Source organism: Alligator mississippiensis, chromosome 4 (assembly GCF_030867095.1).
Source record: "Alligator mississippiensis isolate rAllMis1 chromosome 4, rAllMis1, whole genome shotgun sequence".
NCBI classification, from domain to species: Eukaryota; Metazoa; Chordata; order Crocodylia; family Alligatoridae; genus Alligator; species Alligator mississippiensis.
In genome coordinates, this window is record NC_081827.1 from 235,495,908 (window position 1) to 235,522,757 (window position 26,850).

Below are 26,850 nucleotides of genomic sequence, written 5' to 3' on the forward strand. Positions count from 1 at the left end.
GTAAGCAGTGTGCACCATGGGAACACAAGCAAAGGAAATTGGTGATATAGTAGAACTCCCGAGACATGTTGGGTGTCATTTTGGGGTGCAGAACACCTATTACAACCATGAACCTTGTAAACCAGGGGTTTAACACTTATCTGGTCTCAGGCTGGATAAGGAACACAGGGCTAGTCTGCTGGCCTGACTGAGTCCATAGACTGGTCTCACATGCCAGATCCAGCTGCAGGGATAATCCAGTGTGGGCACTGCATGAAATGTGTGCCCTGGACCAGGTCCAGCACATGTGCCAGCTCCAGCCCTGTGCACCACATGCAGCACCCACCAGCTCTGGCCCTGACCTCAGCCCTCTGTGTGGCACGTGGCATGTGAGCCTGGTCTGAAGCATGCGCTACATGCAGGACACAGTGGCAGTCTGAGGCCCATGGTACCTGTGGCACCTGTGCCAACCCAGGCCTGCATGCTGGATCTGATATGCAGGGCTGATCTATAGGCCCAACTTAGGCCAGCCCTGAATCCAGCATGCCAGTGCGGCATGGGTGCCACATACAGCATATGCCCCCAAACCAGTCCCATGCACTGCATGCAGAGCAGTGATCTCCAAACTTTTTAAGTAGGAGATCATCTTTGGCATTTAAAAGCAACCCAAGATCTACCATCGCTGCCAATCCGCCACCCAGCAGGTAAGTCTGTGGGAAGGGAAGGAAGGGCAGATCAAGACAAAGGGAAAAAAAAATTATTTGGGGACACGCCTTCCCAGCAGGTAAGTCCCACCTGGCCGGGTCCCCACTCAGCTTACCCCCTGCTCCTGCCTCTGCAGCACTGTCCCTCACCATGGAGGCCTTGATCTAGCCCTCGCCCCCATGGACTGACCTACTGGCCTGGGGCATGCACATGCAGGCATGCTGGCACTCAGCCCCCCACCCCACCCTTGGATCGACTCCAAGAGGCTCTGAGATCTACTACGAGAGGCTCCGAGATCTACCGGTGGATTGTGATCCACTGGTTGGTGATCACTGATATAGAGCATGCCGTCTCCAGCCTCATGGGCCACACAGCATACAGGGCTGGTCCAAGGGCATATGCTAGTTGTGGCACCCATACCAGACCAGTTTGGGGTGCTGGATCGGACAAGTGGCCAGTCTGTGAGCCCAATCCGGACCAGTCCTGTATCCAGAGTACAGGGCCAGTCCAGCACAGGCTGCACGCAACACAACCTAGACTAGCCCTGCACCATGTGCAGCCCACACCAGACAAACTTTACCATGCAGTATGCTGGACCAGTTGGAGACCCACAGGCAGAACTTCAGGTTGTGTGCTAGGGCTCCACAAGCCAGATCCAGTGCACAGGCTATATCTTCAACACCCTTGTTGTAAACAAAGGCTGAAGCTTCTCAGCACCTCACAGGATTGGCTCCTAAGAAGGCCAAAATAATGTATTCTTGCCCATTTTCTCTGTAGACTTTTGTTTAACTGTAGTTTGGTTCAGCTCCACTCCAGTTCAATGAAGCCTGAAATCACAATATTATTTCCCATTTTGTGCATCTGGAATCTGTATACTTGGCTGTATTTCTAAATGCTCTCGAATGTTAAGTGTTGCAGCTAAATATAAGGCTTCTCTGACACAGTTACACCAATATTTGAATTTTCTCAGTTACAGGCCACTGTTGAGTGGTACATTTGAAAGATTATGATTATCCATCATGTTCTGTAATCCTATAGTTTTATTTAGTTAAATCTGTAGAGCTATGAACTGGAGCCAAGTAAATCCCTTGTAGCCATTTGTAATCAAAATATAAGACTACAAAGGGGCAATATTATGTGTTCTAGAATTATTCGATATATGTATATATATATGTGTGTGTGTGTGTACACACACACACACACACACTCCCCAAAGCATACAAGTGCTGAGTTTATCATCATTCACTTCTTTAGGAAGGAAGTGAATGCTACTAGAGTACTGAGCTGAGCACCTGGGAAAGCACATTTCTGACCCACTGCAAATACATCAATGAGATAACAAATCCTTAGTGTTAGACTTACCCTATTAGGCCTAGACAGACCCTGAATACAAAGAAAGGCCTGTTGTTCTGCTGTTCCTGGACCAGCCTGGAAGATAGATTGCTGCTCAGTCCCTTTCCTCTCCTAGATGTCATGCTGCCCTAGGGAAGAAGCAGATAATGCCAGGTTTGAGCTTCGTGCAGAATACACTGCTGACACCCTGGTATGGCTATCTTGCTCAGGGATGAGGAGACAAGCCATGACTTTGCCCATTTCCCATCTCATTCTGGGCTTCCTTACTACCCTATGACAGGGTAGAGTAATGGGTCTGCAAAGCCAGTTTCCACACCATGTTACTACTGCTAGGTTGAGGGTTAGTGGTTCAGGCTTCAATGGTCTGTGATCTTTCTTTACCTAGGCCATGTTTAGTCCTTAAAAATAAATTGAATCACATCCTCCCAAAGCTACAGAAAGCACCAGACAAAGCAAAATTAATCATGTTCTGATTCACCCGAGAAACTAACATAAGCATGGGCTCACAGTTACCATGTACCATCCAGCCCTGTTTTACACGAAGCTCTGAACAGTGGCATTTGTTAGGTGAGGCCTGCCAGACAAAGTTACAAGACTTGTAGTTGTGTGCTTCAGAGAGCCAGCAGCCATTGCCCCCAGGACAATCAGAATGTATGCTGGGTTCACAACTGGGTTCAGAACCATTCCACTGTGCCCCCTTGCCCATCATAGCACGACACAGGGTATATTCCTCTCTGCCCTCCCTGGACTACTTACATGCATAAGATGAGCAGAGTTTACCCTCTACTAAACCTACAGCAACAACTTCTTTTTTTAAAAATGAACTGTACAAAGGGGAATTCTTTATAATATTAATTGGAAATGTAAATATATGCAGGCTACTAGAATTCATTTATATCTGGCTTCTGTCTCAGTATTTTTGCTTTGCTGCAGCATCTCAACGGTGAATGGATATCAAGAGAACAAGAAATCACAAGAGCAGATTTTCTCAGCTCTAAAGCCGTTGACTGCCAGATTCCTGTATTGAACAGCACAGAAACAGAGAATATGCACTTCATGGCTGATGATGAACCATTTGCAAGATGGCAAGTGAAAGTAGGAATTTTTCAATTACTAAAAATTTTAAAGGAGCAGAACACTTTTTGTGGTCAATTGAAACACAGCACACAATCTACTTCCCATCAGTCATTTAGAATTGAAGATGTGCACAGTAATAGAAATCTTTAATACCATGCAACACGCCCCCCCCCCCCCCCAAAAAGTCCCCAAACCCAAATAAACATCAAAATGCAATAGACTTCTTTATAAGCAATCTTAAGGTGCAAATTACAATCACTGCTCCTGGTAATCATCTAAAGGTGATGCATCAGGCTAATCAATTGTTAATCATTAGTAGTATTCATTTCTGGAGACCCAGGTTCAAAATATTGATTAGGTCACAAATGAAAAGCAATCATGTCTCCTGTTGCACAGTAGATTTTCCTACACTTCACAACAGCACTATGCAAAGTGGTGTAATTAGCAGCCTCTTCTGAGAACAAGACTGGCACTGAACGAGCAAAGAACCAGCAGACAAGGGCTAAAGTGCACTGGCAGATGTACAGGAGGAAGTTTGCACAACACCTGTTCACACTGAGCCCTGCTCTGCTGTGATTTCAGCCGCTTATTTTCATAAGTGTTTTCTATTTCTTACCTAGTTACAAAAATCAGCCCAGTGATTCTTCTTCTACCTTGGGTTATTCTCACCACTCCAAAAGCATACCATATTAATTACCATAATATATGGAAAATAGATGTGCATGCATCTCTTATATGTTAGCTATTCATATCTTATATCTTAGCTATTTGTTCCTCTACAAAATGCAATTTGTTAAGATTGAAAGTCTAAGATCAAGAACAACCTAACAAGACATAGCTGGAAAAAAATCCAGGGTATAATTGTAGATGTGTTATTGCAATTTTTATTACATCTGGTATATCAACATTACATTTAACAAACTAACTGTACCTCCTTTATCACTGCTCTCATACTAACCCACTGGTTTTGTAATTGTCTCTAAGGACTATAATGTGCACATAGGAAAATCTAGTTAGGAATCATGTTGCATGTTATTGTTCCCTCATGTATTTTTATGTAGCTTTTTGTTAATATATTAATCTTGCAGAGACCTATGCAGGGGTAAATTATTGTATAGGTTAAGGATAGAAATGACACATAAACCAGTATAAATGATAATCAGAAACCAGTTCAAATCTGTGAAACAACAAAAGTTCCGTGCACATAAACCACTTTCAAAATGGCCAAAATTGATTTAAGATAAACCTGGATGGATGTAGTATCAAATTTAACTGATTTAGGTTAAATCAGTTTATTGAGCTTCTTTTCCAGATTCCCTCCAGGTTCAAGTTAACTCACAGTCCCCTAGCATCCCATGATGCTTTGAACCTCCCCTGCAAACTTCCCCCTCACAGAGTGGGTGGGCTAGCCTGGGCCCAAACTGTCTGCTCCAGCCAAGCAGGCAGGCATACTACTGTCCATCTGTCCCCCTGCCACACCGCCCCCCCCCCCCCCAAGCTTCTGGCCTGGGCCATTGCAGGCATGTGGCTGCATTTCTGGAATCAAAAGGGAATGTCTGTTCACGTGCTTATCACTTCAATTTACTCAGTTTAAACTAACCTGCAAAGATTGAATTGATTCAACCTTGGGCTTTTTGATTGTCTGTACTTAGCCATAGTGACCGTCTGGTGTTGTACCCTACACCTTTCTCTGGAGAATCTGGAACAGTCCACCTGGAGGATGATTTTGAAGAATCCCCATGCCTCCTGCTGATTCTAGGATTATTTCTGAGAAACAAGCTCCACTCTCATATACCCTTAGACTGACCACCTGATCACAGCATCACTGCATGCACTTAGGTCCTATCTAATTATTAGGCTTAGGTGTCCACAAAAATGGAAGGAGGAAGTGGGATTTGTTTCTGGCAGTTAGCCCAGGCTTAGTAGAGAGCTAGCATAGACATGACCGTAGCTACTTGGCTTTAATGTGGTAGGCTTCCTCTATAGGGGGTATAGTGTGTAGCTTTATATCCATCCAATGAGTACTTTCCATCTGATAACCAAGCAAATAGATTTATTCATTACACCTACTGTGTTCAGCAGTTCATTTCACTGCCAGGTGCTGGCAGCTACACACTGTGAATTAGGTTTAGAAGTTGTTTTTTTTCCCCTTCTAGATAGCACAGGGAGTTTCTTTCTGTGTACTTTATTCAAAGAAATGAGATGTCTATGTCTCTGAGACCTTTTCACCCTCCCCAGCCTTGGATCCTTTAAAAAAATTTGGGTCACAACTACCTGATGAATACAAAATCAAACCCTTCTGAGTTACATCTTTAGTAGTAGGAGTACAACATTGCTTAGGTTGTTTGTTTTACTGGGTGGATTGTGAGAGAAGCACTAATAGTACAGTATAAAAAGCGTTTATCCATCTTAGTAGAAAGGTGCAGAGAATGAAAATTCTGTTTTGGAGATTATTTCAAGATTTCAAAATCTGGTTTTGTTTTAACTTAGAAGCAACACCCACACATTCACCGTTCTCTGCAAAACAAAACTATTTAAATTGTCTAAATTGTAACTGTTTAATATGATATATATGTCATGCAAAATAAATAAGATGAAACAGAAGGTGGTTCCAAAAGGAACATTTGAAACCATTGGGGTTCTGAAATTGTAACAATCCTTTTTTCTGACAAAAAAAATCAGAGGATTTAATATGATTTCACAACAGTGTTTCAATTTAAAGGAAAAACTTATTTTTTCAAGGTTTCCAGCAAGCTCTACTTCTTCATGTTCTTGCTTTTCATCTCCTCTGTATTCATGTTCCATCTCTTGCATATACGTGTTATGACATGCTGCTGTATTTCAATAAGAAAATACCTGTGGGGGACTTCACCAGGCCATCATTTTGGAATCATTAGCTCAGGTATCAAAACACAAATTCTTGTTTGGATAGTAGGCAAGTTAGACGAACCATTCACATGTACATATAAGGAAAGGTTGGAGGATTTGGGTGGACACCTGTAAATACTGGAGGCATGTTCCTGCTTATCCTGACTCATTGCTATTGCAAGAAGGAGTATATGAATAGTAGGGTTCAGGATGTGAGTGGACAAGCAGGGGGAATTACAAGGAAATAGAAATCAAATTTGGTCCATCAGGTTGATACACTTTTCTTTTTCTATTCACAAACTCTCATGCAATTCAAATTTTGTTTCTACTATGAATAATACAAGTAGAACAATACATTGTTTCACAGTGAAAGAAAACCTAGTAGTAGTAATAAACTTCTTCATTTTCCCATTTTCCCAAGTTATCCTAAATTGACTGTTCTTTCCTTGCATCTAATGTATAAGTTCATATAATCAAGGCCTGGCTTTGAATGAGGCTTAGACTTCCAAGTCATTTGAAAATATTACTCCATGTCACTAATGTGTACAACATAGCAAAAACAAATAATAAAATAAATTGTTCACAAAATTCACAGGCTGAAATTTCCTATGATGCCTTGAAGTATCACAAACAATGAACAAATCTGAAAAAGACATAGTTTGTTCACGACACAATTAACAAACAGAAAAATGGGTTCTATTGGGGGGGCGGTTACGGAAAGTTTTCAGACCATGTGTAATAGTCTGAAAAAACATACACTTTGGCGGGCTCTGGTAAATGAAGGAAATTAAAATTAAAACTGCATTAGTAATGATCTTTTCTTAATGGAATTGTTGCCTGAAAACAAGAACAGTCTTAAATTGGAGTTACGCTTTTTCCACCCTTTAGTTGAAAATCATTCATATATTCTTCAAGGTCTCTTCCATTTAATATATATCACCTCTGTTAAATATGATGCTCTAGATGGTATTGTTTGTCTTAAAACTATAACAACACATTTTTTACTTAAATCTCATTTCTTCAGAGTAACTTTATTCTCTTCCAGGATTCCATATTACCAAAAAATGTGGCTATAATGCCCTTTTCTAATGACACTGATTTGTGCAGGATGTGAATGTGTTCACTTAGTAGTGCATTGTCAACTGCGGATAGCACACTAAAATTATTACTTGTCATGAGAGTTGATATTATTTCTAGTAAATTGATTATATTTGTAGTTTGCTTTGTTCCAGTCTTTTTTCCAAGCTTTAACTATAATTGCATTCTTCTCTGTTGTGAGCTGAAAAAACTTTACCAGTTGATAAAATCCTTTTTTTTTTTTTTCTGGTGTTGGTCCACAGACATGAGTTACTATTAAGACACATGAATTCTTATTCTGTTTTTGATCTGCTAATATGCCAAACACTTTGACCTTTTTAAATATTCAATTTTTAAGTTGACTAAAGGAAGCCTAAAGATATAAAATAATATATTCAAGAAGGGCCTCTGTCATTTGGTCAGTTTAAGTTTCCTGTGAGTTGATTCCATGTTTAATGGATACCTTCAAGGCTATATCTGCTTCCCAATATCACAAGTGTCTCATTTTGAGAGAGAGTGCCAAATCCAGTCCCAACAATAATGTTATTTCACCTTAAATATTATGCACAATAATTTTATTGTAACAAATTATTTACATCAAAGTAAAAAATCATGATATCTCACTTACAGAAATAGCCACTCACACCAAAGACAGGAATCACACTGTATGGAAGTTATTTTCATGAATAATTTTGTGTCTCATAAACTCCAGAGCAGTTTGAGCTAGAGTCAACTGCTCATGGACGCAGCATCTACACGTGCACCCAGGACTGCAGCAATTTGAGCTGGGACAGAGCAGCCCTGGGCTGACAGGGAACATGGGAGGATCAGCCCTGGGCTCCAGATGATGGCATTGGGTGGCAGAGGAGCTGGCAGGAGCCAGGGGTCCAGCCCCCCTAGGCTTACTGGGCTCAATTTGTGCCTAGCAATCACTGTTTACATTTGTGTTTAATTGCACTTAATGACTCCACTGTAGGATAGTGGTATCCCTAACGGTATTATCTTACAGCGGAGTTAATTCATTTACTGCACCCTAAGACTGGAACACATGTAAACTCTGAGGCTTTACTGCGGAGCGAATTAATCTACTCTGCGGTAAAGCACACAGGTAGATGCACCCACAGTCTCCATATTTGGGTTTTAGCACATTAAGAACTGTGGGCTGCAAAATAGAGTTAGATGCCTTAAATGGAACAAATTTATGTGGGAAGGAATGTCCGCCTAATATGCTAGTAGATGCTGTAGCCAAGAATATAAGCAGTTTAGCACCAGGTGATTACCAAGACAGGGTTAAGTGGGTGAGAAAGATAATTTTATTTGAAATGTCTTTCATATAAATAGAGAAACATTAGAAATTAAGGCCTTGATCCCTGTGGACCCGAAGTTCCACTGAAACCATTAAGAACTTTGCATCCGCAGAGATTTGTGAATCAAAATGAAGAGTTTTGTAGGAACAGAACTCTTGCTCTCTAGTATATTAGCCACATTAGTACTTTCTCTAGGCCAGTTTTAAATGACTGGAGAGATGTAGCTTGCACCTCTTCCTAGAATAGATTATTTGCCATCTTACAGTGCTTATTGTTAACAAACTGTTCTTGATATTTGGCCAAAACCATCCTAGTTTAATTTTATTTTACTACTCCTAAAAATAACCTTTGTGGTCTTCTAGCACACGTAACTTCCATAGGTGTTTAAATCACTCTTTGAGATAGATATTCTTTTGATTATGGAGAATAGGTAGCAACAGTCCATGGTCGGATGCACCATTAAAAATATACACGTGTTTTCTCTATAGAAAACATAATAAATAATACTTTAAAGCAGGTTTATTTGACAAAGTGAACAGCTATCACAAAACCTGGATGTCAGCTAAGCCAAAAGATCTTTTCGTTATTAATGAATGGTTTCCAGTTTGCAACATCAAGCAATTTGTTAGCTTGCAGGGAAGTAACTCACAAGTGGTTTAATTTATCTTGTTGGCAGGCATCCAGTTCAAGGGTGCAATGGGTATCTGCTCTGAAATGAGCAGACAGTATCCATATGGAACATTATTACTTAGAATGATGATTTTTGTATCATTTAGATTACTAATGATGGCTTCCAGTACAGTAATTCCAAAGTTCTGACCCTGTACGATGCAGTCTGCCAGGTCTGTGAATTTCATCCAACTGGACTTTGTAAATTAAAGGTAATTTTAAAAAGCTTAAAGGCTTAATACAGATCATCCATCTCCTTCTTAACCCTCTAGTTCCCATTTGTCTGATGTTTAATTGTCTTAAAAGAGGAGAATCTTTTTTATAGGACAGCTGCACGCCTAAAAATTTTCTCCTCTTTCTTTACTAGTCCCTTCTGTGTGATTTTTACTGGTTCTAGAGGATATAAATAGTTGACAGATTATATGCTCCAAGGGAAAATTCTCAATATGACATTTACAAATGAACATGGCTGTTAATATTTGTCAGTTGAAAATATTCAGGAAATCAGAGGCAATTGGGAAACTGATGGACACCATTCTCTCAACCTCAAAAGATTTCTAGCCTCCTTCTGAAGAATCTCTGAACGTTGAGTGATAAGGAGATTCTTTATTCGCTCTCCCTTCAATTTGGGGGGAAATATTCTAACCACAAGTTCTATCATCTCTATATTTACCTCCTTTGTGAGCAGTAGGTAAACGAAGGTACATACTAAATACATTTTTGTCATGCAGAGACACCATTAAGACAAGATAAAACATCCTTGCTTACGTTAAATCTCTCCGAGAACAGATATATAGCATCATGACAGATTCAAAACTGTAATCAAAGTCTAATGCTACATTTTAAATTGCCCACACTGGGGAAGTGCCTAGAGAGCATTCTATCCCTTTGTTTTCTTGAGAACTCTAATGAATTACCTATTAGTATGACCTCCTTTAAATACCTCTCCTTTAGCAGGGGATTCTATTGAACAATTTTACTGCCTCTAGTAGGGCTTTAAAACACTCCTCTGGAGGTAAATTGCTGGAAATATTTAAATGTCCTAATGCAGCTTTTCTATTCTGATATAAAAATTAATAAATTATAAGGTGCCTACATTCCCCTTGTATAAAGTAAGGCTCACGCAGGTAAATTCTCTCCTCGCTCCATTTGCCTTGCTCTCATTAACACTAATAGGAAAATATGATCTTCGCAGTAGCACTGAAAATTGCTCTTGTAACATTGTACCTTTTACCATGTTAAAATGAAAATTCACATCTTTCAATTTGAGTCAGTAACTACAGTTATTAACAGGCCCCATTCAACACAAAACACTTAGCTTTCTGATTACCAGAATCAGAGCAGAAACAGTAAAATCAAAGCACATTGTAGATGATACTATTTCTTAATTTTTTTCCTTTTTTTTTTTTTTTAATTTTTTTTTGGAAACCTAAAGTACATACATTTTGCAAGAGGCAGGAACTCCCTAGATTATAATAATTCCTGTTCTAAGAAGCGCTAAAAGCTATTTGATCTTGGCTACCAATTGCATCAAACCAGATTCTAATTAGCCCTTTTATAACATTTCTTTTTAGTACCTCAATTGCTTTCAGGAAAGGTGTTTCAATGAGAAGATATTTTATACAAGGCCATTTCACATTTTTTGTGCTCCTCTTTTATGGAATCTATTCCTCACCACATTATCACTTCAGAAAAGTATCTTCTTTTTTTTACCAGAATCAAGTCTAATTGCCTTGAAAACAACAATGGTAAAATTGTATTATTCTCCAAATTATAATGGCTGAGCTCCATGTCATTCTTTCATTTTAGGCTACTATTCAAAAGTACTTTCAGATCCTTTACTTTATATAATACTCCCAAGATATGTAAAATAGTATCTAGCATGTATCAGGGGAAAAAAGTCAAAGAAGGATTGCTTACAAATGACAGCATTCATTAAATGAGCCTGTCAGAGAAAAATCCCAGTGGTCAGTAGGACTGTTCATGTGTGCCAGGCAAGTGTGATATAGTATTATATCTGGACTAAAAGCTTGTTAGTATGTCTACAGTGAAATCAGTGGTGAATGCATCACAGAAAGTCATAGCTAAAATACCTTTAATTTAGCTAGCTCTGATACCCTAACAATGAAGCCTCAGTAGAATGAGCTTTGGCCCGAGTTGTACAACTCTGGGTACTTACTTACTTGTGTGTTTAGCCTGGGCTAAAAATAGAGGTTTGAACAGCTGACACTGAAGTCTGCACTGCCATGATTTCATTGGTATTGATACCTCAAGCTAAATTAAAGTGAGCTCAGACATGCCTACAAGTGTTGTTATCAAGCATTGTGATCTCATAGTAGATGTACTGTTAAATCGGACTGCCTCGGGTCACTGGCCATCAGCAAGACTAAGGCTTCTCAGCAGTTTTGAAAATATCACCTGTTTTTTATAATGATCCCAGAAAAGCCTAAAGAGAAAATATACTCCTTTATTACTTTTTTATTTCGTGACATACTGGTTTGTTATTGCAATTCGTTATATTTAAAATAATATTAAAAAAGACAGAAATAGTGAATTATAAAAACAGAAGAGTAACAGTCCAAAATGCCAAATAGTTTGGGTTTTTTTCAGCCAGCCTCTCTTTTTTGTCTTGATGAAGCTTACATTTGAGAGTTCCCAAGTAATCACCATATTAGCAATCATGGCTGATAGTAATAATCACATGCAATATGTAAGCAGTTTAATGGGGGAAGAAAAGCTGTGTTCTCTCACATTCATCCATGACAAGCAACATTACAAGTTGCCTAAGATAAAACATTCACAGCTACAAGCTGAAACTGGAGAACTCTGATGTTTCAGCATTGTAACGATACACTTGTATTCTCCCTCTGGGGAACAAAGTGCTAGCATTTAAATTGCTGCTATTTCATTATTCTGAAAGAAACAGTAGTTTAGGCTTATCTCAAGTAATTACTAACTGCTAATTTCTGTCATTTTTCTTTCTCTTTTTTTGTCAGGAAGATACTTGTAATATTGATGGACTTTGCTATGGTGAAGGAGATTCAAGCCCCACAAGCCCGTGCCTTCTTTGTGAACCTGACATTTCTAAATTCATCTGGTCTATTAATGAAAGTAAATAGATTTTTCTAAGATTTACAAGCCAATTGGTGGGCATTCAATACTCTGCATATGAAATATTACCTTTGTTGATTTATAACATGGTCCTCTGCTGCAATCTGGGAGCAGTGCCTTGAGCAGGAGTTTTCAGTGCACGAGGAATATAGGCTTGTGTTGTTAGGTGTGGGTGCAGTATATACATTACACCAACAGTCCCCCATTTTGCTGGCGCACGGTCAACAATACCAAGCAAGTGATGTGCTGCTGGCAACATCAGGCTTTGCTCCCTCTTTTAATTTTTGGTAGCCAAGTCAAAGGGTCTCATTGACAAAGTAAGATCTGCAAAGGATGGCTTGGGAAACACTGCACTACATACAGGTTGGAAGCAGACGTCACTGAATGAAGAGGATCAAGTGTGCTGTGATCTGTGATGACACAGCTGATCTGCTTCACGGGGTAAAACACACATTGCCCATTGTCCCACCCTTGCTGGTGCAGGACAAGGAGCAATGTGATATCCCCACTTTCCCTCAGCTGGACCTATTACCAGCATTCATTGGAGACAGGTCTGACTGAGAAGGGAAGGGCTTTTCTCAGTCCAGCCAGACCCATGATTGAGTTGGTCTGAATGGGGATGGGTTTTTCCTTGCCCAGCTGGAACCAGAGCACAGGTCTGGGTCAATGGGGAAAAACCCTGCTTTCCCCACTGAGCCAGGCCCATTCTCCAGGGCTGGCTGAGTGGGGACCTCTGATTCCCTCGTTTATGAAGAGGTACCCCGAGATTCCCTGCAGTAAACGGAAAAAGTAGGCAAGTGCTGTGGAGGCTTGAGGGGGTCAAGTCTCCATATCACCTGCATGGGGTGGTGGGAGAGTGCAGGCAGCACAGGCTGCTTGTACTCTCCCACCACAGAGCTAATAGACATCCACTGCAATAAAGCGGCAGAGTCTATTAACACTTTTTGTTGCACCACTGATTTTCCTTTCATGTAGCACAACAAAGGGTATCAAGGTTTATTTGCTCAACATTTCTGTCACCATAAAATTTTTTATGGCAGCACAAATGAAATGTTGGACAATGTTGGTTTCCACCCTACGTGCAGGATTGTGATTCCAGGCTGAAACCTGAAAACACATCAGGAAAAAAAAATCCACCTGGAAATAGCATTTTATGAACAATAACTCCTTGCAAACTTCTAAAATCATTTCTGCAATGCTGGACATTGCTAATTAAGGGGTATGATGAATCCCAAGGACCTCCAAGCTCACCTTAAGACTATTGGATTCTAAAAAGGAAAAAGCATAGTAAAACAATACTTTGAAACAACGATCTATATTTTTGGTGTTTTCAGCAAAGGAGTATTACAGCCAACTACTTGTAGGTGCTACATATAAACTCACTGTACATGCCAGCAGCACCCTCAAGCACACTTGACTGCTCCAGGCAGTCTGCCTCCTAAATTAGAAACAGAGTAGCTTCCCCATGGGCAGATGGGCTTGCTGGCACTGTCATTCAGACGTGCTAATTAGCGCATCTCCAGCGCCCCATGAAAATAGTTACATGTTTCCCAGTTCAGGAGATGGTTCATTGAGAGCAGTGAAGCATACCTAAGGACTCCTCAGTCCCTGATAGTGAGTTTACCATGTAGACTTTGCCATAGATACAATGAGAAATCCCATGGTGTGTCCCCTCACCAACAGAATTTTCATTATTCGTGGATTACTGTGTTGAGCGGGGGTGGCCAGCTGATGGCACTTGTGCCGCAAGAGGTACAAGCAGCCTCTATGTGTGTCACTCAGCATATCAGGGAGCAAGCAGGGAGCGTGGTGGCAGATAGGGCAAGGGGCAGAAAACAGAGCAACAGATTGGGCAGGGAGCACAGGGAATGGAGCAGAAAGCAAAGAAACAGATGGAGAAGGAGAAGGGTATCAGAGCATCATTGAGATAGGGTATGGAGCTTACCACTGAAAAGGTTGGCCCCCACTGATGCAGATGTGTAGTTCTAGTGGCAATTATCTTCAATGGATACAAGTGCACACTCACCACTGTGCAAGAACAGATTGTCAATATAAGGATCATAAATGTGTTTTTGCCATATATACATGCACTGGTTTGGAGGATAATTTTTTACGGACCTAAAATGTGGTTTTGCATTGGGTGCTTTAGTAAACGTGGTCATGTTATAATGCAAAGGGCCTACTGGGATGACTATTAGGATACCCCTGAACAGGAATATTCAGGAGCTACAGAAAAAATCATACTGCACACAGTCATCATGTGGCAGACATGTAAAGAGCACAGAAGTACTTAAAAATGACTAATGACCATCTAGACAATCAGTGTGTAATCAGAATTATATGATTCATATTAAGAGTCAATTTTAGTTACAGATTAGGGAATTGCTTGACAAACTAATATTAGGGTTGCTTCATGGTTTTGTGAAGATAGGATTTCTGAAATCTGGACTCAGATGCCAGTTCAGATTTAAATTACCCCAAAGATCAATAGTATTGAGATTAAAAGTTCAGTGTCAGGCCCATTTCCAAAAATTGCTGAGACATTGTTAGACAGGAAATGCATTGATACTTTATACTCACACACTTTTTTTCATGGCATAGAATGAAATTGAGCTTTGCAAAATTAAAAACACTCCTAAGCTACAGTGAGTTTTAAGAACATCTCATTTTCTGTTCCATTGTGTTTGTTACCTCCTCTGGTAACTCTCCATCCAATTAACGCCTTTTTGTTTATCTGTAACTGCATATCCATTGAGCATTTCATTGATTGCTTTTGGCACAACCTTTATGGGCCAGGTGGTTTTGGGAGTTTGTGAAGTAAAAGATAAATGAATAGATAGCCACTTTCAGCAGTTATGCATTGACAGCCTGCTGGACAAGCAACTTAGAGAGGTTTGATAACACAGCAAAGACAAGTGGAGAGATGCAGTTAAATAACTGCACAGTCAGGCAAATGCTATGGAAAACAAGTCTTGAAAAACTGATACTCAAAAGAATAAAAAGCTAATGCTTATTTTACTTCATATATTGTTTACCAAAAAGAATATTGCAAAATGCATCCAGTCCTTATGAGAAAAGCCCATGTTATACACAGGGCCAGGCACAGGCATGGGCAAAGCAGGCAGCCACCTGGGGCCCAGACAGAAAGGGGTCCCAAAATAGTAATTTTTAAAATTATGATTATCATTATCACTGGTGAAGTGGAGCCCCATACTAAAAGTTTGCCTAGGGCCACCAAGACTCTAGGTACAGTGCTGGTTACATAGATCGTGCCTTCAAGTGTGAAATTAAATTAATCTTCCTGATTGTAGAGATTACTCAATGAATAACATAACTATGAATACATTGCATTATGTCATTATGCTTTTAAATGTCAATACATGTCAATTTGTTAGGGCACCAAACCAAGACTCAGAACATTTAGGTTAAATTTCAAGCTCTGATCGTTATATTATCTATGGCAAAGCCTCAGTTTCCAAGTTTAGAAGTGGAGATAATACTTTTTTTCCTCTATACTTTATCTGTCTCATCTGTATAGAATCTGAGTTCTTTGAATTAGGATTCTTCATACTTTCATATAACAACTCAACTTGATTACAGCATCTAGAAACTCCCCGTGTGTAAATTGTAACAACAACAACACGGCATATGACACTAGATTTAGGTACCCTTACTCATGCAAAGAATTCTTTTATTTCTCAAGATGCCAACAAAAATCAATGGACTGCTCAAGGAGTCCATTATTATTATTCCATATTAATAGTATCAAAATCTGTCCAATGGGCTGGCTGTATTGTTCTTGGGGGCGGGGGGGGGAGGGGAGGAGTCCATGTTTTTCAGATCTTTTTTCTAGAGTTGCTCATCCATTGCTTTGTTAACCAATTTGAAAATTATATTACTTAAAATAAGAGTATACATTTCAGATACTGTGAATATGCTGGTATAACTGAACAGTGCTGAAAATTTTCATCCTCAGGACGTGTAAACATCACAAGAAAGAAAAAAAATCTCAAATTCAAGATACATTAAACAGTACACAAACCAGTCCTTATTAGTCACACATAGGGTGTTTGTACATGAGCCGGGAGGCTGCTGTGACGCAGTGTAATTACAGCGTGTCAGAGCAGATTCGATTAATCAAGTCTGCTGGAGTGTGGTAATTACTGTGCTCCAGCCAGCCTTTGTGTCTTGTGTATTAGTGTCTCCAAGCTTCAAAATGGTAGCAGGGGTGCTTTAACTAAAGCTCATTTGATGAGCTTTAAATAAAGCACCCCTGCCGCCATATTAAAGCATGGGAACATTGATACACAGGATGCTCAGGGCACTTTAATTAGAGCAGCTCTTGGAGCCACTCTAATTAAAGCACCCCCCATACACACACAGAGCACATGTAAAAATGCACAGACTCATAGCATATACAACATTTGGTTTGGAGATCTTTTGTGTATGTCAATATATATTTTTCTTACAATAAGCATGCACATAAAGAACCCCTTATGATAATTAGATTGCATAATTCAAGATTATCTTTGATTCAGGAAACAAAGGGCCAGTACTAAAGCTCTGAAATATATTTACTAATTTTGTTGCACCTTATCTATATAGCTGTAACTAAAGAGAATTTGTTCTAATTTGATTCCTTCTAGCTCTTCATAAGGTAGATCCAATTCCACAGATTTTCATAGATTTCATAAACATTAGGGCTGGAAGGGACCTCGAAGATCATCAAGTCCAGCCCCCTGCCCCAGGGGCAAGAAGTCAGCTAGAGTCAAAGGGCCCCAGCAAGATAAGCGTCTAAGCTTTTATTGAATGAGTCCAGAGTAGGTGCCTGCACCACATCTGGAGGGAGCCTATTCCAGGTCCTGGGGGCTTGGACAGTAAAGAAATTTTTCTTATGTCCAGCCTAAATTGGTGTTATAGGAGTTTATGACCATTGGGCCTTCTTTTTCCTTGGGGCGCTCTGGTGAACAGATGTTCTCCCAGATCCTGATGAACACCCCTTGTGTACTTATAGGCAGCCACCAGGTCACCCCTGAGCCTGCGCTTTTTCAGACTGAAGAGTCCCATGGCTCTCAGTCTCTCTTCATAAGGCCTATTCTCTTCCCTCTGATCATGCATGTGGCTCCCCTCTGGACTCTCTCAAGTGTCTCGACATCCTTCTTGAATTGCGGAGCCTAGAATTGGATGCTATCCCTCAGGATGTTGCCCTCAGCTAGCTTATCCAGAAGGGTCTCCTTAATAGTTTTCTCAAGAATCTTACCAGGTTCTGAGGTCAAGCTGATTGGCCTGTAATTCCCGGGATCTACTTTCCGCCCTTTCTTAAAGAAGGGTACCACATTGGCCTTCTTCAGGTACTCCACCTGAGTGCCACGAATTTTCGAATATTTTTGCCAATGGTTGGGCTATGACATTGCCAGCTCCTTGAGTACCCTGGGGTGTAATCTGTCAGGACCAGCTGACTTGAAGGTGTCCAGCTTCTCAAGGTGATCTTTTATAAGATCAACACCAATGCTGGGTATAAATACGCCCTCACCCTGGCTGTCCTGCATCTTGCTAGGCAGGGTGGTCCCATTGGACTGATGAAAGACCAACACACAGTATCCGTTAAGCAGGTTGGCCTTTTCCTGGGTGTCAGCCAGGTAACATTCATGCTTTCCTCCAAGAGGGTTTGCACTTGGTAACCACAACATGAGGCTCACAAGAACTTTCAGTTTATTTAAAGAATTTGCATTACTTTAAGTCTCTTGCTGTAAGGGCCTCTCCTGGGCATTTTTTATAAGGAATAAAAAACATGTTTTTCTGATTTCTGCATTCTACAGGGCTAGGCTTCACAGCAACATTCACGGAGCTGAAGACTTTTACCAATCCACATACTGGGCATGTACGTGTGCATGTACTGAGTGCCTTAGTGAGACTTCCTGCTTCCAAGACTGCATATTTCTTTTACCAAATAAGCAACATTATTAGTATTGCAGGAGGACCTGACTGCTCCAACCAACACCTGGGTCCCACTGTGCTAGACACTATCCAAACAAATAGGAAGGGGCAAAGGGTCACATCAGAACTAGATGCACGTGGGCTAATCTATATAGTCATATACAGCAGCTGAAGGTTCTGTTGCCTTCAGGCGTTCTCCCTTATTAGACGTGCAGTTAACACTTAAGTAAGAAGGGGAAGACTGTAGTGAGAGGATACCTAGCTGGACTCCCCCCATGGGTCTGATGAGTCTCAGAACTGCAAAAGGAAGATGAAAAGCTGTGCTTTGTTATTTGGTAACGCTGCTAGTGATTGCTAATATTTATGGTGTAGTGCTGCTGCCGTCGGTTTTAGCACACTTTATCCACCTCTATTTTAAAAAGGAAACACTCCAAACCTGCACTATTAATGCACTGTAGAGGTCTGTACATATGTGATCACTCCTTTATTTTTGCTTTTTTTTTAGACAACCTGCCTCCTGTGTTCCAAGCCCCTTCCAGCCAGCTGCTGACATTTATTGGTGAGAATTTTGTTTACCAGTTAATAGCAGCAGATCCTGAGGGGTCAGCTGTGCTATTCATCTTAGAGGCTGGGCCACAGGATGCCACACTCTCTCCTGCTGGCCTCCTCATCTGGAAAGTCGATTCGGAAGCAAAGCAGACGTTTGTGTTCGCTGTGTCAGATGAATGCAATGCACAGAGCAGATACTCTGTTGAGGTAGGAAGGGAACACTTAAAAAAACTGTTTATCATGCCATCGGTTTAGTGCAGTTTTCATTATAGTTAATAATTTGTTGCTGTCTTAAAAACTAAGACTTCAGCTATTTCCGAGTAAGTGCATATTATCCAGTATGGCAATAATGATCAATTAATCAAATAAATATCTCTGAGAACATAGAAACTATATATACAATGAACAGAAGAGAGTACTATTGATTGCTGTTTGAAAGAACACTCTTGCGGAGCCTGTTAATGGTTCATTAATCTGCTTTAAAATTCACAGTCTACATTTGGATCATTGGGGTGGGGTGGGGAAGCACATAACATAAAAGACCAGGTTTCAGCTATAAAGAGATTATAACTCATTCTCAAAGATATTTTAGAGGGTACCTTGCTTTTATGTCATTACTCCACAGCTTTGGCTTCTTGGCAGAGCCTCTGCATTGCTTTGTCTTTATTGTAAGGCATTACATTAATCCTGTGATAGCATAGCTAATAAGGTGGGATACACAGTCTTAATACGAGAGCAGTTTCATTACTAATGGATCACTGCTAAAGACTCTAATGTATAAGGCATATTCACAACCATTTTCCAAAATATTGGTCTATGGAATTCACAAAGATGCTGGAACATCAGCGTCACTGGGGCGGGCGCATTAGAAATGCAGAACTAGATTCTATAGATACGATGTTCTTTTAAATCTTTTCTTGGCAAGTACACAACATAACTAGCCTCTTTAGATTTTCTCTCTGCTTGAGACTAAAGGTATCTACAGAGTGCTATAATCAAGTTACCTGCCTCAGGAGGCACTTGTAAAGGTCTTAGTAACAAACACCGTTGGTAGGTAGTCAGATGGGCAGATAGAAAATGTTTTTATTTTTTATTCTTCTTGCAAAACTAAGGAACAAGGTTTGCCCTCAGATATTCAAAAAACAACTGTTATTGTAGACAACAGGCTTTTTTCCCTTTACTTTTTATATCTGAAGTTAGGATATGACCCTAAAAACAAAATCTAGCTTTTAGTGGAATAAAAATGTAGCCTTCAGCATGACATTTTCTATCTAGAAAATTAGAAAGAATTTTTTTGTAATACTGGAAAGTATGTTGTTTGCTTTTCAAGTCCATCCTGTCTTAAAAGGAACCTAAACATAACTTTCAGTTGGGAGAATATTCAAGAAAATATATTTATGGATCCCCTTTTGCCTTATCCAGGTTTTAGTAAAGCCTTGCAGCTGCATGCATGGTGGAACATGCGTTACCAATATTAACTTCCCTCCAGGACTTGGTGAATACCTCTGTATATGTCCAAATGGATTTGATGGGGAACTTTGCCAGGAAAATATCATTGACTGCAAATCAAACCCATGTGGAAGTGGCACATGTGTTGACAGTGTGGACAGCTACATTTGTAAATGCCCAGCTGGTTTGGAAGGTAATACATTGCTATTCCTAATGTCTATATGTTGAGACAGATGTTGTGCTAAAGGGATTTAAACAGAGCTCAAAATATGCACAAGCATCTATCAAGTTGGCTGAAGGTGCTTCCTTCTTTGCTCCCATGACTTAGCTGGGACAGGTTTTATCAATGCCAAGGGAACGTAAATCAACCCAAAAGCTTCAGCTCATTCGAATAAATATGGGAGGCATATGGGGTTAAATTAAGATGAATCAAGGTGCCCTGTCTCTGATGCAAAGGAAGAACAGAAATGGGGTAGACGTGAGAATGAGTAATAGCAAGGTGACTTGCTGAGAGAGATAGAGAAGCAGAGTACACTGTGTTCCAGAGTAGTACACTGTTCTAACGAGGGTTCATTAGCCATTAGTAAACTACCTCCCCTCCAGGTTCATAGATAGAGCAGGCAAATGCTTCCCCTTCTGTCCTTTTATATCCTTCCAGGACCTCTGTTAGTGACACCTTGATTAGCTTCCATCTGTGTTCACAGATCCCTGCCAAAATCCTCTCCTCTACCCAATACTTGGTCCTTTATTATAAGATCTAGCTTATTGTTTAGAATGATCATCTTTCATGGCACTGCAATCAACAACTATGGATGGTTGCTCCTGTGCCAGAACCTGCTAATAACTATAGCCCAAGATGGAGGCTAAAGAAAAGCAAGAAGGTGAAACCAGCTTTGCATGCACTGGGTCTACGGGCATCCCCACATTGCACTCTGCAGTAAAGTATTAAGACATCTGAGTTAGGTCAGATACTAGAAGCAATCCAAATGAGATGACCCAAAGCTCTGTGCAGTCTAATTTACCCTGCTGCTCCTTATTACTGTTCTCAGCAGGGTAAATTAGCTCCATGTGGCTGTGGCTAGAATGCTTCTGGTACCCTAAATGAGTCTGCCTAGAGCTAGCACATGCATCTCTACATTGCACGACAATGTGCCATGAAGACCTAAAACTAGGGATCTAACAGTAGTTCAGGTATTCAAGCTGATTCATTCTTTGTCCTCTCTATTCAGGTTGCTAACATGAGGTACAATTTATAAACTCTGGAGCAATACAATTTAAGGTCTATCTACATGACAATACAGTGCTTTGAGGAGATACTAAAACTAAAACCAAATGAACCAACCTCAGGAAGTGGAAACAGTACAGCCACCTTAATGTAGCACTCTGCTCATGCTAATTAGCCATCAGGGAAGCAGGGCACATTAGCTTTAGGTGAGCATTTCACCAACATGGCTAACTGTTTCCAATATTCAAGGTTGCTCATTATTGCTACTAGTTACTCCTGTGTTTCACAAAGGTTACTGAATAATCATCAGATAGTAACAGCTTTCAGTTGTTATTAAACCAGCCAGATTCAAAACAGTTGTCTTGAGGTGGAATGTTATTTCAGATCTCTGCGGAAAGTATCTCTTCAAACAGCACTACTACAGGAGCAGTGTAGACTGGAGCCGCCATAAATGCTGAAAGTTACATTCAGAATCCAAAACTTGAGTCAGTCAAGAGAAACAAAGATTGTTCATCTATAAAAGACAAGCTCACTCATGAGACAAGCAATATTGGCTGTTGTAAAGTAAAAATCTAATGCTGTACAGTTAGAAATGTAAAAGTGAGGTCAAAAGGCAGCATGAGATCATTATGATTCCCTATCAGGGCCCCTCTCCACGTGCAGGTAAAGGCACGATGGGATCTAATGCATGATCCACACAATCGCACCTCCTGCCATGCCACACATATATGGCAGGAGGCGTGACTGTGGGATTATGCATCAGAATCCACCGCACCTTATTTCTGGTGCAGGGGGAGCCCATGCAAGAGGAGTAAGTTGTTTTGGCTGGGAACCTGCTCAGCTGAGGGACTCCCAGTCACAGCCCCATGCACCCCGGTGACTGGGTGATGTATCTGCTGCAATCTTGCAGCCACAGAGCCCCCCGCATAGCTGAGAGATCACAACAGCTGCAGTCTTCTAGCCCTGGGGGTACATGGAGGCCCGCCCTGACTAAGAAATCACAGCTACTGTAGTCTCCCTGCCCTAGGGATATGTGGTGTACAGCATGCTCGGGGTGGGAGATCACAGCTGCGCCCTATGGCTGCCAAGATGTAGAGTCCTGCAGCTGTGGATGCAGGTTTCCAGCATCGCCTCACAGCTCCTGGGACCCAGCATCCCACAGCTATAGATCCTGGGTCCTAGGAGCTGTGGGGGACTGCCGAAACCTCCCATCCACAGCTACAGGATGTTGGGTCCTGGCATCGCAGGGTGCTATTAAGATTCTGGCTTGTGATGACATCCATGGGCACTGCTGGGACCCAGAGTCCATAGCTGCCAGGCACTGCTGGGACTAAGAGTCCCCTCAGCTGCTGGACTCCCAGACCTGGATGAGCATAGTATATACCCTGTAGCTGGGAACGTGGTCAGTTGATGGGGCCCCCAGCCACAGAGCAAACCCTGCTATATGTACAAATTAAAGCTGGATAGCAAAAAGCTATGAAGTTAGTACAGTTTCAAGGCCTAACTTCAACCTCATTGGACCCTTTTATGGCATGATAGGTACGTTGCAAGTGTAGCTAGTGCCAGGGTAATTGCACAATTACCCAGTTCATTGCACAATGTGTAGTGGGTGCCCATTAGAAGCCTCACTTCTGTTTAAGAGGCAAGAAGTCTCTACTTTAAAATAAAGCCAATGAATAGATTTGACTAAATCCTTAGGAAGACAGAAATTTACCTGTAACAACTCCTAACAACTCCTTCCCCTCAGTATCTCTTTCAGCAATTTATTCACTCCCCTTTTCTGTTTTCTAACAACTAATCCAAATTTGGACATACTAGGCAAATGATATACTAATCCAAATTTCCCTACTTGTAAAAATGGTACAGAAATAAAGCAAGATATTTCTTGCTTAGACTGGTTAACTGATATTTTTTAAACTAAGATGCAGTCTCATATTTTCTTCCCTGGTATTAAAGATCTTAGTAGGAAAGGATACATATATTGATCCTCTCACATGGAATTAGCTTTGTCACCTGCCTTCAAAGTAATACATTCAGTGGGAAAGATGACCATCAGACCTCAGTCTGAGGTGCTATTAAATACTAAAGAACCACAGCAGATTATTTGAAAAAAAAGACAGATGAGCACAAGCAATATACTAACGCCATAAAATTAAATATAGGCTTACTAAAGTGCATAGGTGATAATCCCATGATCCAAAACAAGTAAGTCATCATCATGGGGTACTGGAAGAATTAGATTGAGTAATCAACATTAGGTTGACTATTATTTAATATCTTTATTTATGTCGAAAAAGATGGACCAAAACAGTGATAAACCGATTTCCACGTGATACAAAATGAAGGATTTGTGTAATTCACTGGGGGAGAGAAAACAGTCTTAAACAAATTTATATATAGGGACACATTTATACAGCTTCTTTTTCATCACTGAGATTTCTGAATTGCCCTTTGTAAATATCTGACCTTCCCCACTGCCTTCATAGTGAGGCAAGGTACCCAAGTCTCTTTCCTTGAATCATCTGCTGGAGCCGGGCAATTTATTATGCCTAAATTGGAGGTGTCTGAAGTGTCTTTCTGGATCTTGTTCTAGATAACTAACAATCCTTTTCCAACTCTTATCTTCTCTGGGCCCACTTCTGATGATATGTGACTGGCATTAATGAGGAGTAATTCTATTTAAGTCAGTGGACCTGATTCCTTACTTAGTTGTACCCATCTTCACATAGAAAATCAGGCCCATCCATGTCAAATAGTAGATCAGAATCAAGACCTATTATTCCAAGTGGAACAATGTATTATCAACATCAGTTTATTGTTCATAAATCCACAAGAAGTATTTTCAGTATAATTCAGCATAGCTTTCACTTTTTGTTGTTGTTGCAAAAACAGTAAAGAGAATAATATCCAATGCTTGATAACAACACGGTTGATAGTAACAGGTTGCTATAACATGCCTCTGAAGCCATGAGTATATTATACTAGATGATGAAAGAAACTTTGGGTTTTCTTTAACCATTTATTTCTGGTCTATTTAGATAAAATACGCATTGTTTTTCTCTGTACTTTCCAGACACAAAATACTAAATGCAAGAAACAATAACATAAAGAAATGAGTGAGTGAAACAGAAATGCATCTCCATGTTTTAATAGCAGGTGAAAAATTATGAGCAAGTGGAGCTGAAAGCCAGCTGGGAGGTGGATTATTTTACTTCAGGGCAGGTTCTGTGACAACAATAAAAGCTCATCCTTGATGTTGTGTTTATGTCTCAATTCCCCAGAAAGCCATCAATAATCTAATGAGAAGGCAATGCTATGCTGCTCAAGTGACAACACCATTTCAGCATCAAATCTTTACAAATGATAGTGAGCAGGTAGTAGAAACAAAACGTTAACTCTTTTGAGAGTTTCTCAAATGTCATCTCTAGAGAAGAAACTTTCCAAACACGGAATGCATTGTTAAGTAGCAACAGTCCAGATGAATCATAAGTGTGCATCCCTATGAGCCTGAGTGAAAAAGAGAATAGGGAAGTAAGAGGAAGTAACAATGGGAATAAGAACTGGGCAGAAGCTATTGCAAAGTATGAGAAAAAGGTGAGACTAGCTAATAATAAATCTTTGAATTTCTATAGTGCCTGCTACTGAGAATCGCAATACCCTTTGCAAACATTAATTCATTTGCCTTCCATACCAATAAGAAAGTACTCTATTATCTTTGCTCTATGGATGGCAAAACTAATATCAATATCAAATAACCAGGTATAAAACCTAGGTAATCCATCCTTAAGAATTGTATCTTAATCATAAAACCATTCTTAACCTTCACCGTGGATTCAATTATAAATGTAAAATTAGAAAAGCAATTTTTAAATTAAGGAGTTATAATTTCATTCTATGGTTCAAGTAATGGAAAAACCTAAGTTTCTCTCATTGTATAAAATATCCCAAGAATCCCTCAACGAGATTACAGTTTATAACTATATTATTTATTCCACAGTAGATTTAAAAGCACAGTTACAGAATCCATTTCTTTATTCCTAGCTAGGTTACTCCTCTGCAAGTACAAAGAACAGATATTCCCCTCTAAAAGGTCTGTGAAAATGTTTCTGTCCAGAGACAGGGAGCAGAGTTTGCACATCTATAACAGGACTTTCAGTCTCCAGAACTGAAAATCTCAGGAGATCCAGCTAAGACTGGATTAAAGTGTATGAGGGTGTTTCAGAAAGTAGCAGCAATTTCAAAACAAGATCATTTTGTGTGCAATGATCCACATTTGGCGGACCACATCACTTCTTTACAGAGTGCATTTGGCAATGCTGCCATTAGCATTACTCACTGCTGTGTAGTGTCCCACTCATTGCACATAAAAATGTTTTATTTCAAAAATGCCATTTCTTTATGAAACACCCGTGTGCTATTGTTATTGTTATTTATATCACTGCAATGCCATGAGGCACCAATCAAGACTGAAGCTGCATTGTGTACCACACCAGCTGAGGGACCATACAGGACAGAGTCAGTCTTACACAGCTCTCAGTCCTACCATTTCTACTACTTTTCCCTTACCCTAAGCCCATTTTAATACTATAGGTCTTCAAGATACTCCTTGTAAACTTCATGTACATTACTCATCCTGAGATTTTCAGATGCTATTTTAAATCAAATTATTTTACCAGTGATATTAATGTGTGTGTGTGTGGATATATATCAACATATATATGTTGATTTATATTAATATTTTCATTTCACTTGTTTGTTTGCCTTTTGCAGCTTATTTGGCATGAATGATGTCCACAGACTTTTCAGTACTTTGCTTAGAGATGGTCAGTTTAACTTTATAGCTGGCAACTCTGCATTTAGGTTCATGCACTGGCCCAGTGATTTAAATCTGGAGTTGCAAATATTTACAGGAATACTTGAGTTTTTTTAAGTCTTACCATTGGATACGTAATAAAAGAGGAAATTCTGCGGGTCTTAGGTATTGTTGTAGCTTTCTTAGAGCATCTACACTCTGGCCTAAACTTGCTCTAAGAGTGTTCCCGTAAATTGTACTATAGTAGACAAGGCTGACAAATTCAAAAACCCATTATTTTGTAAGTTTGCCTCTAACCAAACCCTATCAGGTCGACAAGCAATAAGCTGTTAATAATATATGGCTCAAATAGAAAAGAACAGTGCAATACATCAGTACATGGCTTTCAACCTTCTAAAGCCTAATCGGTGAGACTGGCTTTTTAAAATATATGACAAATATCTCAAACAAACAACACAGAAAAAAGCAGCAGAAGCAAAGACTTGAAACAAAAGGAATTTATTTCTTTAACCTGTCTAAAGATTTTTTTTACAAGAAGCAGGCTCAAATTCAACAGTTCTGGTGCCAATAATAAACAGTGAGATAACAGCAGGTTTAAGTGAGACAGTGGGGAATTTGGCACTAAAATGAGTGACGTACCCTGTAATGAGTTTACAGTTGAGAGGTAAGCCTCAGTCTACTTCAACATTTTAGCTGAGGAATAAACAGGGAATGTTTCCTTCTTATTAACC

At 40.1% G+C, this 26,850-nt stretch overlaps 1 protein-coding gene across 6 annotated transcripts in view; it reads left to right on the forward strand.

Moving 5' to 3' along the window:
* LOC102563004 (von Willebrand factor D and EGF domain-containing protein) overlaps positions 1 to 26,850 on the forward strand; it is a 323,208-nt gene that overhangs the window by 195,768 nt on the left and 100,590 nt on the right. For 5 of the 6 annotated variants that reach the window (XM_059727409.1, XM_059727412.1, XM_019480579.2 and 2 more), the window contains 5 exons: positions 2,971 to 3,132; positions 9,143 to 9,247; positions 12,032 to 12,146; positions 18,589 to 18,839; positions 20,055 to 20,274. In XM_059727409.1, the coding sequence (XP_059583392.1) occupies positions 2,971 to 3,132; positions 9,143 to 9,247; positions 12,032 to 12,146; positions 18,589 to 18,839; positions 20,055 to 20,274 (853 nt within the window). The remainder of the gene's footprint in view (positions 1 to 2,970; positions 3,133 to 9,142; positions 9,248 to 12,031; positions 12,147 to 18,588; positions 18,840 to 20,054; positions 20,275 to 26,850) is intronic. The other variant, XM_059727411.1, reaches the window with a different exon arrangement.